General features: G+C 39.0%; 1 protein-coding gene across 10 annotated transcripts in view; it reads right to left on the reverse strand.

Moving 5' to 3' along the window:
• The window catches only part of NRXN1 (neurexin 1), a 2,061,945-nt gene that overhangs the window by 1,848,421 nt on the left and 194,543 nt on the right, over window positions 1-18,981 (reverse strand). For 7 of the 10 annotated variants that reach the window (XM_075339225.1, XM_075339229.1, XM_075339228.1 and 4 more), the window contains 2 exons: window positions 17,371-17,400; window positions 16,569-16,580 (listed from right to left, as the gene is read on the reverse strand). The exons of 1 other annotated variant lie outside the window; for it this stretch is intronic. In XM_075339225.1, coding sequence (XP_075195340.1) covers window positions 16,569-16,580; window positions 17,371-17,400 — 42 coding nt within the window. The remainder of the gene's footprint in view (window positions 1-16,568; window positions 16,581-17,370; window positions 17,401-18,981) is intronic. 2 more of the 10 variants (XM_075339226.1, XM_075339222.1) reach the window with 1 other exon arrangement.

The following is an 18,981-nucleotide window of genomic DNA, read 5'->3' on the forward strand; positions in this document are numbered from 1 at the left end:
ACTACTCTAGACACAGAACTCTTACCTAATCTAGATGTCTCACAGCTAACCTTCCCTGAGGAAGTCCACAATAGACGAAACACGTGTCGGGAACGGAGGCATATAAATCTAATAGCCCTCATAGCAGGTAATTTTGCAGAATTTCAACAATACATATATATGGTGGTTCATTACACCTTTACTTATTTATTTTTGCAGGATATAACACTAGACTCCTTAATATTATTGGGCACATAGCACTTGGCACTTTTTAATTTTATACAGTACTTGAATTGTGTAAATTGTGTACTTGAACAACTATATTTACATTTTTGATTAGTTATTCCTGATTCTGTAACTTTTGAATAGCGCATAATATTTTTTATTTTTTAAAACATATAACTTGCTTGGCTTCATATTGTTCATCCTATTTTGTATAGCTCTGTAGGAACTGACCCTGTTTTAAAATAATTTGTCTGCACATATACCCTGGTGATTTAAAATTGATTTTTAATATTTTGAAATAAAATTTATATAATTTTACATGTTTTTATTGATTTTTTTTGTCACCATTGACCCCTTTTAAGTGGGGATTTGCCTTTCACCACTCTACAGGGGCATTTTTGATAGACATTAATCTAGACACAGACAGTGTATATGATTAAAAAAAGTCACACTGTCACTCAGGGTGGGGTGTGTCTGACTGCAACCAACCACAGAAAGGGGGACAGCCAATGGGCGGGGAAAGCAGTGCATATGGATGATCCATACTAAGCTGCCGTGAAATGGAATGAGTGGTGCGAAAGCAGTTACAGCCGTGTCAAAAACTCGGTAAACAGTAAAGCGCTTCCTCCAATCCCCCTATCCCTTCTACCACCATTTTTAAGTGCTGGATTCTGGTTTAAATAGACTTATATGTAGAATGGTGTCCGGCCAACTAACCGGGATCAATTCCGGGCTGGAGCCGTGTTTGCTTTTTTCTTAACCCAGTTAAGGGTGCTTTACATGAGACGATCTATCGTGAGATAGATCGTCGGGGTCACAGTTTTTGTGATACACATCAGGCATCGCTTGCGACGTCGGGCTGTGTGACACCTCCTAGCGACTCAGTATCACTCACAAATCGTGAGTCGTGTACCAGTCGCTAGGTTTCATAAAATTGTTTAATTAAAATGGAGGTGGTTGATCATCGTTTCTGTGGCATCATACGTTGCTCCGTGTGACACCACAGGAATGACAGCTTACCTGCGTCCCGCGGCTCCCGCAGGCTATGTGGAAGGAAGGAGGTGGGCGGGATGTTTACGTCCCGCTCATCTCCGCCCCTCCGCTTCTATTGGCCGCCTGCCGTGTGACGTCGCTGTGACGCCGAACATCCCTCCCACTCCATGAAGTGGACGTTCGTCGCCCACAGCGAGGTCGTCCGGAAGGTAAGTACATGTGACGGGGGTTAAACGAGTTTGTGCGCCACGGGCAACTAAATGCCCGTGACGAAAAAACGATGGGGGCGGGTACGATCGATCGTGCTATCGCACAATCGGTCATTTCGTGTAAAGCAGGCTTTAGACCCGTCGATCTCAGATATCTGCGAGTCCGCCCATCACGAGATGTGACTTCTCCCAATGACACGGGGTGAGCCTTCCTACTCTATTTGGAATTTGTTGACATCCCAGACCCTATTTGCGCTTCATTTTTTTTCCAGTTATTGTTTACTGTGATCTATGGGCGGCAGAATGAACAAATCATTAACGGGTCAAGAATTGGTTTTATTTATTTTTTAGGCTGTTCTCCATGCGGTATAAGTGATTTATAAGGTCTTATTCTCTGGGTGGGAGGGAATACAGGAATAACATATTTATAAGGTCTTATTCTCTGGGTGGGAGGGAATACAGGAATAACATATTTATATTGTTCTTTTTGTTTGGCTGCTATCAGAAACAAAGAAACACTTAAAAAAAATGTTTTTGCATTGTCACATTTTGAGAACTATCATTTTTCTGTATTACTGCAGACAGAATGATGTGAGGCTTGTTTTTCTGTGGGACGAGTTAACATTTTTATTGTTACCATTTTCAGGTACATACACTTTTTTGATCACTTTCTATTCTGATTTTTAATATGGAAAATGTACAAAAATCACCATTTCAGGAATTTTTTTGTGTTTTTTTTATATGTTCCGCCTATGGTAAAAATATGACAGTTTTATTCTCCGACTCAGTACGATTACAGTGATACCATATGTATATAGTTTTTTTATGTTTTGCTGGTTTTGCACAATAAAAACTACTTTATAGAAAAAAGAAATGTTTTTGCAAATTCTGAGAGCTATAACTTTTTTTATTTTTTTGCTGATGGAGCTGTTTGGCAGCTTATTTTTTGAGGGACAAGATGTATTTTCCAGCACTACCAATTTTATTTACATTTGTCTTTTCATTGTGTTTCATTTACGGTATCTTTTTGTTCGGCAGTTTTATGAAAAAGCATAGTTTTATGCCATTTTTTTTTTTTTTTTTTTTTTTTTTTTTACAGTGTTCACTGAAGGGGTTAAACATTGTGACAGTTTTATAGATCGGGTTGATCTAAATGCGACAATACCAAATATGTGTACATGTTTAGTTTGTTTTTGTTTCTATATAAATAAACATATTTATTGGTACAATATTTTAGTTTTTATATTTTGTGATTTTTTAAAAAACCTGTTTATGATTTTTTTTAAACTTTTTTTTTTACATTTTTACTTAGTTCCTTTATGGACTTTAACTTTTATTACTCTGTTCGCTGATATAATGCATTGCCATGTACCAGCATGGCAATGTATTACACCTCTCATTGATGCAGTGACAGAAGCCATTTAGACCATGCTCCTGGCATGGTCTAACAGGCTTACATTAGCTGGCTTAGCTGGAGGGTGTAATGACGACATTGCAGCTGAACTGATTGGACGGGAGAGGGAGTTCTGTCTCCTAGTCTCCTAAATGTGCAACTGATATTGAGGGGGTTAAATAGCTCAGAGCAATGAAGGCACCACTCCTGGATGTGAGAGCCTGAGCTTAACTGTCACATAAGCCAAGCTTCCTGCGGCGATCATGTGTGCATATCTCCTGTGCATGCATGATCGCCAGGACGTACCGGAATGTCCAAGCTCGGAAATCACTGCGACATAGGAGGTATCGGTACATCCAACATTAATGAATGAAGAGCGTCTAACTCTAAAGGCCACTTTACACACAGCAACATCGCTAGCGATGTCGCTGGTGAAAGCACCCGCCCCCGTCGGTTGTGCGTCACGGGCAAATCACTGCCCGTGGCACACATCGCTAACACCCATCACACATACTTACCTGCCTAGCGACGTCGCTGTGGCCCTTTCTAAGGGGGCGGTTTGTGCGGTGTCACAGCGGCGTCACTAAGCGGCCGCCCAATAGAAGCGGAGGGGTGGAGATGAGTAACATCCCGCCCACCTCCTTCCTTCCTCATTGGCGACGGCTGCAGGTATGATGTTGTTCCTCGTTCCTGCGGTGTCACACATAGCAATGTGTGCTGCCGCAGGATCGACAAACAACATCGTACCTGCAGCAGCACGATATTTGCGATTAAAACAACGTGTCAACGATCAATGATATGGTGAGTATTTTTGATCGTTAACGGTCGTTCCTGCGTTTCACACGCAACAACGTCGCTAACGAGGCCGGATGTGTGTCACGAATTCCGAGACCCTAACGACATCTCGTTACCGATGTCGTTGCGTGTAAAGTGGCCTTAAGATGCCCTTTCATCAAGAAGATAATTGCCAGTTATTATGAATCAGGGCCTATGTCTTTTATGTGAGACTGTTTACTGCAGTGTTGTTTAAAGGGATCAAAGACATATGGCACAATATTCACTGTTCTTATTTTTTTGCAAATACTTTCTTCTTCTACAGGTTTCACAAGTTACACAATATTTTGAAGGGGCCATGCTAAGATATAGCAGCTTATTACCTAATGTCATCAACATACAAGATGAGAAGATGTGGTCTCAATCTGGACAAAATGTCAAATCCATCTACAAAATCCATAACTTACTCCATAACACTGCCTCATAAAACTAGCAATGTACTCAGTGGGGATCAATTTAGATTCATAGCTTACCTATAGAACATACTAAATATTCCTATACTCATACATTATGTATGAGCCTTACCTATACTGCCATAAAGGATTTCAATTGTGTATCACTATCTCTGGCTTTTCGGATCATAGCGTATATTGGAAATATAGAATTCTGCTGTTTTATGAGTTTCATATAATATATAAACTTGTTTCATATAGCAATCTAATATTGCAGCTCTACAATATGTAAATGGGAACTATCATTTCACTGTGAATTATTTGTATTCAAATCTTTTTGGTTCATGATATAAGCTATTAGATGATCCAATATATTCAGTATGATAACATAGTAATACTACAAAATTCTGCATTGGCCAGAACTCCAAATCAGAGATCCCTGATAAGCAAAATAATCAATATAGTTATGACCTAACAGTTGCTAAGATTGCTTATTAAATGGAATCTGTCATCAGATTTGGCGACTATAAGCTGCGGCAACCACCAGTGAGCTCTTATATTCAGCATTAAAGTATACTGTGTCTAAGAGCCCGGACTGCGCTGTATAACGTAAAAAACACTTTTATAATACTCACCTAGAAGAGGCGGTCTGGTCCAATGGGTGTTGCTGTTTTACGGTCCGCCACGTCCTCTCACCGATCCGATGCTTCCTCTCTACTGTGATCTCTGTCCTCCTTCTTCCCAGCCTAGTGTGGATGACGCGTCTATGTCATCCACAGAAGCCGACATTGCGTCCTGCGCTGGCATACTTTGATCTGCCATGTTGAGGGAAGATCAAAGTAGTATAATGTGCAGGCTCGAGGAAAGGTTAAAGACCGCTCACGCCTGCGCACTACTATACTTTGATGTGCTCTGAGCAGGGCAGATCAAAGTGTGCAGGATTTCAATACCGACTAGTGTGGATGACGTAGGATGCGTCATGCACATGGGCCTCAGAAGAAGGAAGACAGCGATCGCTGCAGAGAAGAGGCGCCGGACCGGAGAGAGGATGTGCCAAACTGGAGAACATTGGACCAGACCGCCCCTTAGATGAGTACTATAATAGTGTTTTTTACGTTCTAGACAGTGGCCTGGCTCTTAGATACAGTATTCTAGAATGCTGTACATTAGAGCTCAGTGGTGGGGCTTATAGTCACCAAATCTGGTGACAGGTCCCCTTTAATAAGAAATCTTAACTACTGTAAGGTCAGAACTATATTGATTATTTTGCTTACCAGGGATCTCTAACGAAAACCTGTCGTAGAAAAATGTAAAAAATGCTATTAGCCTGCAGATATTGGGTTAATTCTCAGGTTAAAGGAGTTGTCCACAACTCCACATGAATTACACTAACACATGACTGTGTGAAACCCAAGCAGCATCAGAAGATTCAATCACTGATGTCAATGATAGTCAGAGCCAAAACCAATGAGCAGAATAAATATAGTGTTTGCCCAAAAATAAGACAATATCTTATATTATTTTTGGCTCCAAAAACTGTGCTAGGGCTTATTTTCGGGGGATGTCTTATATTTGGTATTGATGTCAGTGATTGAGTTACCTGTTGATGAAGTAATGAATATTCCCCCCTTATCCATCCACCTATCTACCATCAGTGATTAGATGTGTGTTAATGAAATAATGAATATTGACCCCTTTTACTGCCCACCCCTCTGTGCCGGGTGAGAGTGATTCACTCAGGCTGTCGTATTACTACCAGAGGATCACATGACAATGTCCGCAATAAAAGCATGTTACCATGCCCCTGTGCGTGTGCTAACATGCTAATAAGGGGACTAGTTGGGGGAAGTAACGTCCTTGTGACTAGTCCCTGCGCTCATTATTATATCATAAAGGATCTTTAGAAATCCTTTTTCTAAAGATCTGTCTATATATGCTAGTGTAAACAGGGACGGTTAGGCAAGGTTTAGGAATATGTACCCAGAACTGCTCGTGGTTCTGGGTGCATATTGGACCTGACTGGTTCCCTTTAAGAAGTATTTTAGATGTTTTTTGAGCCTCACACAAGGAGGTGGAGTAACATTGTAAAAAAGGGTGTGGCTTGTTCATAAATGAGGCATGATTTCCAGATTAATAATAACAATTCAGGAACCCTTACAATTTCTATCTACGTTTAAAATGTTCTCTCTCTAGTAATTAAATTGCAATTGCTCAATAAAAGAATTAGAGCAGAGATAATAGATATCATAAAATTCTAGCAATGTTTAGAAAGAAACAAAGAGAGAAAAATAGTTTTGGAGTAGGGTTTTCTTCAGGAAACCCTAAAACTTTCCTACTTTACAGTAGCTCCGCTGACTTAATGATGACAGCAGGCTTGGGGTGCACATATGGTTTATACTGGTACCATAGCGAGAATGCTTAAATGTTATTTACTGCAATGGTTGTTGTTTCGAATGCCAGAAACACTATCACTATGCTGGTATGTCCTATTTGAATCGTCACCGGAACACCATGGATTTCTCGAAGTTTGATCTGAAGACTTAAGGCCCTGACACACACAGAGATAAATCTGCGGCAGATCTGTGGTTGCAGTGAAATTGTGGACAATCAGTGCCAGGTTTGTGGCTGTGTAAAAATGGAATAATATGTCCATGATTTCACTGCAACCACAGATTTGCCAAAGGTTTATCTCTGTGTGTGACGGGGCCTTAACAGAGACACGCACAGGTGATTGTTTTTTAAGAGAGCCTTGTTTATAATGACTTATGGCCCCGGTACACGCAACGACATCGCTAACGAGAAGTCGTTGGGGGTCACAGAATTTGTGACGCACATCCGGCCTCGTTAGCGACGTCGTTGCGTGTGACACTTACGAGTGACCGCTAACGATCCCAAATACTCACCAAATTGTTGATTGTTGACACGTCGTTCATTTTCAAAATATAGTTGCTCGTTTGGGACGCAGGTTGTTCGTCGTTCCTGAGGCAGCACACATCGCTACGTGTGACACCCTGGGAACGACGAACAGCGTTCCTGCGTCCTCCGGCAATGAGGTGGGAGTAACGTTCATACGGCTGCTCTCCGCCCCTCTGCTTCTATTGGTGGCCTGCTGTGTGACGTCGCTGTGACGCCACATGAACCGCCCCCTTAAAAAAGAGGTTGTCCCCGGCAATAGCGACGTCATTAGGAAGGTAAGTTCGTTTTACGCGTGCCTGCGATATTGTTCGCCACGGGCAGCGATTTGCCCGTGACGCACAAACGACGGGGGCGGGTGCGATCGCTAGCGACATCGCTAGCGATGTCGCTGCGTGTAAAGCGGCCTATACTCCTGTCTTTTATAGGGGGCTTATTTATATAACAGATTAATTATAGGCATGAGTATTGGTAAAACATTAATTGATAGAGACAATGACAACATAATATAATGGATGGCTTTTATGGCACCTTTATGGCATCTGAACCACATCTCAAAAAACACCGTAAAGAGTTTGTCCTTGGCATTTCGAAGTTTTTGTACTTTTCCACCATTTTATACAAAAAAGTTGATTTTCATGTTTCCTAGTACAGCAAAACTCCAAGACATATAGTGTATCAAAAGTAAGTACACCCCTTACATTTTTGAAAATATTTTGTTAGATATTTTCATGTGACAATACAGAAGATATGACACTTTGATACAATGTAAATTAGTCAGTGTCCATCTTGTATAACAGTGTAAATTTGGTGCCTTCTAAATAACTCAACACACAGCCATTAATCTCTAAACCATTGGCAACAAAAATGAGTACACCCCTAAGTCAAAATGTGTCCAAAGTGTCCTTATTTTGTGTGGCCACCATTATTTTCAAGCACTGACTTAGCTCCCATGGGCATGGAGTTCACTAGAGCTTCACAGGAGCCGCTGGATCCTCTCCCATCCCCCATGAAGACATCACGGAGACAGTGAATGTTAGAGACCTTGCGCTCCCTCACCTTCCATTTGAAAATTACCCCACAGATGCTGAATAGGGTTTAGGTCTGGAGAAATGCATGTCCAGTCCAGCACCTTTACCCTCAGTTTCTTAAGCAAGGAAGTGGTCGTCTTGGAGGTGTGTTTGGGGTTATGTTGGAATACTGCCCTGTGGCACAGTTTCCGCAGGGAGGGGATTATGCTCTGCTTCAGTATGTCACAGTACATTTTGGCAGTTATGGTTTCCTCAATGAACTGTAGATTTCCACAATACTCATGCAGCCCAAAACCTTGTTGCTGCCCCACATGCTTGACATTATCTGAACCAAAAACTTTTATGTTGATCTCATCAAAGCACAGGAAATGCTTCCAGTAATAAATGTCCTTAGTCTGCTTGTCTTCAGTAAACTGTTTGCGGGCTTTCTTGTACATAATCTTCAGAAGAGGCTTCCTTCTGGGATGACAGTGAATTACATGCAGTGTGCGGTATATAGTCTGAGAACTGACAAGCGGACCCCCACCCCTTTAATCTCTGCAGCAATGCTGGCAGCACTCATTCTTCTATTTTGAGAAGACAACCTCTGGATATGATGCTGGGCACATGCAGTCAGCTTCTTTGGTTGATCAAATCTGTCTTGCTAAGCCGCTGTATGGTCTTGGCCACTGTGCTGCAGCTCAGTTTCAGGCTACTGGCAATCTTCTTATACCCTAGGCCACCTTGATGTAGAGCAACAATTCTTTCAGATCCTCAGAGAATTATTTGCCATGAGGTGCCATGTTAAACTTCCAGTGACTAGTATAAGAAAGTGTGTGAGCGATAACACCAAGTGCAACATACCTGCTCCCCATTTACATCTGATACCTTGTGTCACTAATGATACCGTGAGGGGAAAATGGCTGACTGGACCCAATTTGGACATTTTCACTTAGGGGTGTACTCATTTTGTTGCCAGCGTTTTGGACATTAATTGCTGTGTTGAGTTATTTAGAGGGCACCAAATTTACACTGTTATACAAGCTGCACACTGACTACTGTACGTTGTATCACAGGGTCAGATCTTCAGTGTTGTCCCATGAACCATGAAAATAAATAATGCAATTTTTACAAACATGTGAGGGGTGTACTCACTTTTGTGATACACTGTATGTTCCTGAACATTGCAAAACAAGGATGTAAAAAATCTAAAGATCATAATCATGAAAATATTTTCTGAACTGTATTTAAACTGTATTTGAAACTTTATTTATTTCACACAAAAAGTATTGCTCACATGAATAGAATAGTTCTATATTCAGAAGTGAGTACAGGATATGCCGGCTTTCCTCTTGCTTTTAAATCACGTCTAAAAATTATTTTTTTTTCGAGCTATCTATAGAACTATACTTTTATCCATCAGTAAATTGCTATATTCTAAAAAGCCATCAATATTGATGTGGCTGGCATAACTAACCACTTAATCATGAGATTTGCAGTATATTATATTAGCAATCAAACTCATACCTGATGGAACTAAAAAAAGGTAGAAAAAGTTAAATATATTTTTAAAATATATCTAGTAAAAAATATCTTTTTTCCCCTCTTTTTTTTTAATATATTACATGTAGTGCAAAATCATGCCATTAAAAACATAATTTGTGTTGCATTTAACAAGCCCAACTACATTAAAAGAAGATACAAAAAAGTTGTAGGCTTTAAAATATATGGATTTAAAAGAAAAAAGAAAAGCCTACACTGGGTCTGGAAAGCTAAAAATGGGGTTACGGGTGATGAGCAAATTTGACGAATTTCGAATGTGGCAGTTTGGTCGAATTTGGCCAAATTATTTGATACAAATCAAATGTTCCTTATTATGCTTTGTGTTTTATCCAGACCACAAAGCATAATAAAATTAAGCTGAAAAATAAAGACTCATGGATGTTCACCACTCCAACTACTGTAGCCTCACATCAAGTTCTTCTGGCATTCTTTTTGGCTTTTTCATCACCTTTACTTAACAAGGCAGATGCCTCAGATGCCATATGTTGTGATGTTACAGTTCACATTGTGGACTATGGACTGTGTAGCAGGTGGAATATTCACCCTTTCTCCTACTCATTTGTCGTGACATGATGACAGTCATCCAATGTCTATACATCTCCTTGTGTAATGTACACTGGGAAGTCATGATGGGCGGCACCCAAAATATTGTCTAAAGTCTACCTGGTACCTAAAGCCCAATTATTAAGTGACGATCCTCCACCTGTGACAGCAAATAGCCTGAGTGACATCATCTTTCATTGCTGCGGCTCATTCATTCTCTGCCTGAAGTTCACAGTGGGCGGTCATTGTTTTATGGCTGCTCACCCTGACTTCAGGTGTAGAAGAGCTGGAATCGTCATGGGACCTCATGTAGATTACGTCGGACCTTGGTTTTCTGGGGGTTAATAAAGTGGTGAAAGAGGATGGTTTTTTTTTGTATTTTATTAAAAATAAAGGATTTTTTCAGTGTTTGTGTTTATGTCTTTTCACTTACAGATGGGGAGTCTCATAGATGCCTCCCATTATTAATCTAGGGCTTAGTAGCAGCTGTTAGCATGCAATTAACCCCTTATTACCCCAATTGCACCACACCAGGGCAATCAGGAAGAGGAGAGTAAAGTGCCAGGATTGTCCCATTTAATGTATGCAGCAATTCTGGGCATCTGCAGGCTGCTATGGGTCTCCCCACCCTGAGAATACCAACCCCCAGCTGTCGGGCTTTATATGGCTGAGTATCAAAATTTGGGGGAACCACAAGCCTGTTTTTAAAAATAATTTATTTAAATACATTTTAAAAAAGCTGCATGCGGTTCCTCTTCTTTTGATACACAGCCAAGATAAGCACACGGCTGGGAGCTGCAGCTGATATCATAATATGAGAGGACCCTACGCCAATTTTTTAATTTATTTATTTGTTTTTACACCAATCTACAGTGACTCACGGACAGGGTCTGTGATTGGTTGCAGTCAGACGCTGTCACATAAGCTAGGGGCGCTTCTCAGTGCAACCAATCACAGATGTGGGGACTGCCGGTGGGTGGGGGAAACAGTGAATATGGATTAGCAACAATGATTGACCCTGGAAGTTGAATGAACGGCCGCGGGAGCAGTTAGTCGCGCTGGAGACTCGGTAAGTATAAAGCGTTTGCTCCAATTCCCCTATCCCTTCTATCACTATTTTTCTGCTGGATTCTAGTCCCCATAAACTTATATGGGGACCAGCATCCGGCAGATATCCGGGATCACTTCCGCTCTGGAACTAAATTCTTTTTTTTAATCAGGTTAGATCCACCGGTCCCGACTTTCTGTGAGTCTGCCCATCACTAGTTGGAAGTAATCTAAGAAAATCAGATTAATTTTGAAAAAAGCATAATCATTTACATTTGAGAATACAAAGGCACTTCTTACCATGGTTGATCAATACATCATATATTATGTTTTATTTAAAAAACAAAAACCTTTATTAGATGAGAGAGCAAAAATGTTTTTAAAAGTAACATCTTAAAATATACGGTGCTATTAATTATTCTTATTTTGTGCTGATTCTAATGTACAACACTTTGCTCTGGAATTGATCTGTTGACTGAGTTCTAAAACGTCTTCCATCCTTCTCGGCCTCAGATGACCTTAAGAGACACTTCTTCTGTGATGACGAGCTCCAGTGAGACGAGTAGATAGCCATCAGCAATGTGACCCAAGCACATTTACTGCTCTTATTAAGGTCAAAAGAAACTGAGGATGTCAGCAATCCTTAAGCGTCTAAGACATCCCCAAATTATTGTAATTCACTTTTATTTTTTTCATATTGTTATTCTTGTAAAACATCACTCCCAGTTACATGAGTAACAGAGAAAACGAAAAATTACAACAAGGGACATATGAAATCTAAATGACAAAAAAGAAATATCCTGTTCATCATAGCTCAAACATTCCATAATTGAACACTTACTATTCTGTAAAATATTCTTTACAATGAATCACACTGTGTTGGTTTCCACTAAACGTAAAGTATATGTCCACTTTGGACAATTCTTTTTTATGTGAAAGGTGTACTAAAGATAAGCTGAAAACCAAGTGACTGCTGGGAACCTCTGTCATCAGCTGTAAAATGTAGTAGAATGAAAACACAAGTGTTCCATTTTCCTTCATTTACCGGTAATATGAAGCATCTTCCTGAAATGCCAATACCGGCATACACTGTTTAATGTGTAAGGCTAAATTCAACATCTATGAAACACGATCCATGTATGTTCTTAGACATTTGGACTGGTAGCGGGTCTCCTGACCCAAACTCAATGGACTCATAGATCTCTATGAGGCCTCTTGAGTTCGGGTTGGTAGACCCATGTCCCGTCCGAGCATAGAACATGTTTCACTAATGGCTTAATTCAAGCAGTAAAGAAAAAATACGCCAAGTGACAGAACGTCTAATCTAACATTCGTGAATGTTGGACTCTCAACTATTCCATGAAATTTGTCTAAAAAATTAAGACGTACAGTATTCAAAACCCATAAAGCAATTGTTTTTAGCCAAAATTCTATAACAGAATGTAGATATTTCAGCAATGCAATACTTTTTATTACCTTGGGGCTAAAACAATGCTATACCAGATAGTGTTGAGCGAACACTAAAATATTCAGGTTCGGGTTATTCGTACAGAATATCTAGTACTATTCCAATATTCATCATGAATAATGAACCTAATGCAATCAATGGAGAACCCGAGCATTTTTCTTGAAGATTTCCCAGGAAAATGCTTGGTTTCCCCATTGACTAACAATAGGTTCGTTATTCGTGATGAATACTGGAATAGTAGTAAAAAAAAACCCCAGATGTCCAGAAGCATATATCCACGGTATAAAATCAATGTTTATTTAGAAATCTGGTTAAAATAAGGCAAAACAGATAAAAAATAGCTAAAAAATGCATTGTATCTTGAATTTTTTATATGTTATCTTGCATTTTTGATATTTTATATCTGTCTTGCATTATTTTAACCAGATTTCTAAATAAATATTGATTTTATACCATGGATGTATGCTCTGGACATCTATTTTTTTGAGGGGGATTGCCACCCATTTGTCACGAGCACCACTAATGGAATCCAGATGCTCTTCATTTACTGAGGTGAGCTGGCTATCTTCTCTATTTTATGGAATAGTACTAAGTAGTCGATACAAATAACCCCGAACCCCAATATTGAGTATTTGCTCATGAGTCATCATTAATATCAAATTCAAGTTCATTGATGATACAGTTTGAAATTGTGCAACATAATAAGCTTTGAAAGAAATTTTCGGTCCAGTGCAGAGAGAAAGAAATTCACAAGTCAACCCATAATTTTTGATATTTTCCTAAAAAACAATTTCACAATAATGACTTTCTGCAGTTATTGTCACAATTTTCTTGCAAAACACAATAAATTTTATATATGCAAAGAAAATTTTGGCACAACATTTTTCTATTACTTGACAATTTCTAAAACATTTTATCACTTTATAAATGTCATGAACATGCACAACGCTCTACAAATTATATATTTTGATATTTTAAAAACATTTTTAACTGATTTATTATTGCAAATCAATTTGTTCAGTTTCCGATAAACTAAGGAATCACAAAACAACACGTAAACATTAAACACAATTTTCGGCAGCTGATATTTTTGCACCACTGAAGGTTTAACGCATAACTTTTTTTTTATATGGCATTTTTTAGACTTTCCAAACTTTTGGCCATAATCTCTCTATAGTACTTAAAATATGCCTAAAAAACAAACAAACAAACAAAAATGTGCAAAACATGAAACCTTTTACAAAAACAAAAAACCTATCTGTGAAAGAAACCAAAAGTAGAATGTAATTTTTGATCATATTTATTATTAAGGTGAGTCGTGGTGCTGGGTCTCCTTCAAATAGCTAAAACTGTTAATTGGTGACAAGGAAACAATTGTAAGCATACTCATGTTGCCAATCATACTGCAACTATAACTAAGAAAAAGATGATTTTAATCACTGTGCATCCAACCTATGTTAATTAGATGTCAAGTGTCAAGTGTCCACGAAGTGCTTCGTAATCTGTCATGTATACTGAGATATTGGCGGTATCCATTCCGAAATCGAACCCTTTGACTTTTGAGTAACATCTCAAGTGGTCCCCAAAGTTAGGGATATTAATTATAAGACAGATCGTGATGGGGACCCATTGATCTCTTATTCAGGAGAAAATGGGGAGTGGGTTTACAGCTAAAATTCCACAACACTTGACATCCAATTAGCATATGGTGTATAAGCTATTAAAAATTTGTTTCCACATCACCTCCCTAGAGGTATTAGTGGTTTGGAAAGTCCAAAACTGGTGAAAAATTACTTTTAACTTTCCCTAATTATAGATGTTCTACACAACGAAACTTTGCATCTTCGAATAGGGTTATGTAGACTGTGAAAAGTCTTCTTCTTTATACTTATTAATTATTTTATGGGAGAGAGACTAACAATTTTACCAGCACTAAGTTAAAGAACACATTAGGGTATTGTCAGGTATTTTTTTATTATTCTCTTCCCTGGCAAAGGAACAAAACTTTCAAACCTACCATGGACAAACCTACCTAGAAAAAAAAGCCAACATGGGTCTTCTCACCTTGAATTCGGCCTTCCGTGGGGTATAGGATTCCCAAAAATAATATCACTTGTTAAAATATTTTTACATTATTTTTAGAGGGAGGAGAGGTACATAATTTTAAATATTGTGGGGCAAATTTATGAAAGTGTTTACACTAGGTTTCTGGTGTAAAACTCCTTAAGAAGTTGCAACAGTTCGGTGCAACTTGGAGGTTGAGCAAAAATTTAGATTCATTTAGCATTTTCAGCCCCAACCAGCTTGGCCAAAATGGGCAGAGCATAAATGAAAGTTGTTTTTTTTTGTTGTTTTTTTTTAAATTGACTTATTAAAAGTTATTTCACTTTAGCAGTGTAACTTATGCCAGAAATACAAAAAACAACATTTTCACCCAGCGTCTCACTACAGGGACCGTCTTTATATTAAAACATAGCTTTTATTTTGGAAAACTTAAAATTATCCAATATGCACGTGTTTGACAGATAAAAAGATGCGTTATTGAAACATAGACCATGATGAAGACGTTCTATACGTTTAAACGCGTAATCTGAGGCTTTTTGATTTCAATAACTCATCTTTTTGTTTGTCAGACACATGCATGATGGCTAATTTTAAATTTAGCAAAATAAAAGCTATGTTTTAATATAAAGACGGTCCCTGGAGTGAGACGCTGGATGAAAACTTCCACCCACTTCCTCTGTGCTGGATCCTCCAGAACCTGCAGTCATCATACCAGATTAAAGACTGGGGTAGGCTGGCTATCTATATTTTTTTTTTTTTGTTTTATGCTAGAAATATAATCCAGTCTCTGACTGGAGTACATCTTTGGCAGAGGCATGTCACTCCTAATTCTTAAGTGTCATGCGCTCCTTAATGAATTAGGAGCATCATACTCCTCAACGCCCCTTCCTTAAAGAGGTTGTTCACAACTAGGACAACCGCTTCCGATTCTATTTGTTTCCCACAGTTAAAAAACTCTGTAGTCACCTCCCATTCTGGCGCCATTCCAGTGCTGTCAGTAACCACGGTTCGGAGCTCACATCACTAGAGCCCTGCATCCAATCAATGCCGACTTCTCTAGCCACGCCTTTGGACCAAAGCAAGCAACAGGAAGTGATTGGCAGATGCAGTGTCACTTCCTGTTGATAAGCTTATTTGATCTGAAGGTGGGGAAAGAGAAGCAGGCGGTGATTGGAACCGGGGATCTAGTGACGTCACAATATCATGTGAGACCCGAACCACGCTTACCGAAAGTGCTGGAACCGTGCCAGCCATGGAGGTAAGTACAGGGTCTTTTATTTTTTAACTGGAGGAAAAAAGTGGAATAAGAAAGGGCTGTCCAAGTAGTGGACAACCCCTTTAAGACTAGCATGTACAAATCCAGTCTTAATGAATCAGGCACTGATTCATGTGAGACCCGAACCACGCTTACCTAAAGTACTGAAACCGTGCCAGCTATGGAGGTAAGTACAGGGTCTTTTTTTTTTAACTGGAGGAAACAAGTGGAATTAGAAGGGGCTGGTCTAGTAGTGGACAACCCATTTAAGACTAACATGTACAAAGCCAGTCTTAATAAATCAGGCACTGATTCACGTGAGACCCGAACCACGCTTACCGGGAGTACTGAAACTGTGCCAGCCATGGAGGTAAGTACAGGTTCTTTTTTTTTTTTTAACTGGAGGAAACAAGTGGAATCAGAAGGGGCTGTCCCAGTAGTAGACAACCCCTTTAAGACTAGCATGTACAAAGCGAGTCTTAATGAATCAGGCACTGTATCTTTTAAACACCTGGAAATAATTCTAATATTTTTTTATATTTTTTAGTCTAGATGTTTTTTTCTCCATTGACATACATAAAGTAATCAACCAATTATGTAAAATATACACATGCTTTACACTGAGACACATTTTGACAAACACGTTACACATCTATAATGAGTAATCAAAAAAGTTGTACCTTTACTTTTACCTAGAGATTTTGGATGGAATGGTTCCATGAAGAAAGCATTTCCAGACAACGAAGACAGAGAAAAAAGAAAATAAAAAAAAAAACATTCATGAATATATGTAAAATGCAATCATTTGCTAAGAAAAAACTGATATTTGATGTAGACGTGGAAAGTGATGATGACAATAATGGAAATGCATAGCCCAAAGACTGGCGAACATTCAACCAACCTTGGACATGCTTAAGATGTTCATGCTCTTTTTTTTTGCTTACAAATAAAATAAAAGTTTAAATGACGCAAGCAGATGGCACACTGGTTATTTCACGATTACCCGGCAAGACGTTTGCATTCCAGAGACGGTTACGATGTGCTTTCAGATTGAACCAATCAGCCATGCATCAATGAAAATTAATGGAGCCTTCGCTGGGTACAATATGATAAACTGAGAGTTTTCTCAATCTAAAGTAGTGAACACTTTTTTTTTTGGAGTTGCTTTTTTTTTTTTGACAATTTTCATCCTGTCCCTTCGGCAGTTTATCCCAAATCCGAGCAAGACACAATTATTATTTTTTTTTTTCAATCGGCTGCTTGATCCGTTCCAATTTGGTTCAGTTATTATATTGCAGAAAAGGAAAAGGATATCAGGAGTGAACATAAAATAAATAAGGATGTGGCTAAAAGAATGTGTCAAGATTTGCAGTCATACACAGCTCGAAAGCAATTTGCCCATCATTGCAGTGAAGGACTGAAGCAGCTACGGAACAGTAGGAAACAATGAAAAGCAGAGTGGAAAAGGAACAGAGCCCATACCTTGGTCGCCCATCATCAGGTGTGCCAGACCTTAAAGGGAAACAAGAGCAAAGTCAGCAAAGCACAAGGGAGAATGGGAAGATGTTGCCACAATAACAAAAAAATGGTTTGTGACAAACAAGTGGTCTTCCTGCACAGTAACTGCATTTTAAAAGGGGAGGAAAAAAAATGCATACTGATTTCAACCCCGATGGACAGATTCAGGGATAAAGAATAATTCAATTGCAAATCTACAAACTCTACTTGACCCTGTGTTTTCCCAAAAGAAAAAAAAATTGTAAAAACAAAAATAAATAATAAAAAAGCAAAAAACGCGAAGAGAATCATCCCATATGTCTTTTGTTGCTTTTTCTTTACTTTTGACATTTTTTTTTTATATTCAATATTTATCATCTCTTCATTTTTTTTAGTATTAAGATGTTCTGCTGGTATTAGGCGCAGCAAAGAAGATACTGACAAATGGGCTGGGTCTGATCTTTTTCCCCTCATTAAAAAAATGAGTGTTTCGGATCATTAAACAAAAAAAAAAAGTATTTAACATTGAAATGGTAATATGGGAGGAATTTATATGTGGGTCTACATGTCAGCAGAGGGCCTGTATAGATGGAAAGTAATATGTGTGAGGTCAATGGAACAAAAAAAAAATATATCAAGTATTTTTTTTGTTAATTCTTTCAGAGATGAACAGAAAAGGTGAATTGGTGAAAGGTGTTAAATACATATTATTTGTTATATTTCTTTTTCGTACAATATTCTGTGAAGGCTTCAGAAATTTGGGCTAGAGGGGAAAAAAGTTAGCCAAGTTAGAAGGAAATAATGAGAGCTGCATTTAAAGGGAATCTGTCAGGTGATTTTTATGTATCATATTAACCGTATCCTTAAATAGAGTTTGGGCAGCCCTTTCAGGATATGTCACTTTTATTCCTGTATGTTGTCCCATTGTGTTGCTATAAGCCCTTGAAATGTTACTGTTTCCTGCACACTAGTCAAGTGTATGTAAAGGCCTCATGCACATTCACCCCTTTCCCCGCCCACCTCTTTGTGAGGCATCAGTGATTGGTGCAGACTGTTAGTATTTATTTGTTACAGAAAGTGAAACTAATCCTCCAGCAGTGATACCCCCTCTCTTACAGGAAACTATAGTATATTAGTTTCACTTTCTCTAACAAATGAATATTGACAGCCTGCACCAATCACTGATGCCACACAGAGGGGTGGGCAGGGGAGAGAGGTGAATATGCATGAGGTATTTAGATACACTTAACTAGTCTGCAGGAGACCATAACATTTCAAGGACTTATAGTAACACAATGGGGCAACGTATAGGAGTAAAAGTTTCATATCCTGAAAGGGCTGCCGAAACCCTATATCAGGATACTGTTAGTATGATACACAAAAATCACCTGACAGATTTCCTTTAAAGGAGTTGTTCATTCTAAATGCACATGTCTGCAGTCCCTCTATGTGTCTCTCTATGTGACTGCAGACTTGTAAATCCTCACATTGCGTGCATTGCGCGCTGTGAAGATTCTCCGGTGTCAGACCCGGGAACGGCGATCATGCGGCCGCAAGTATGACATACGCAGACTCCTGACCAGAATCTAATTGGGT

The sequence above is a fragment of the Anomaloglossus baeobatrachus genome, chromosome 3 (genome assembly GCF_048569485.1).
Source record: "Anomaloglossus baeobatrachus isolate aAnoBae1 chromosome 3, aAnoBae1.hap1, whole genome shotgun sequence".
Classification (NCBI taxonomy): Eukaryota; Metazoa; Chordata; class Amphibia; order Anura; family Aromobatidae; genus Anomaloglossus; species Anomaloglossus baeobatrachus.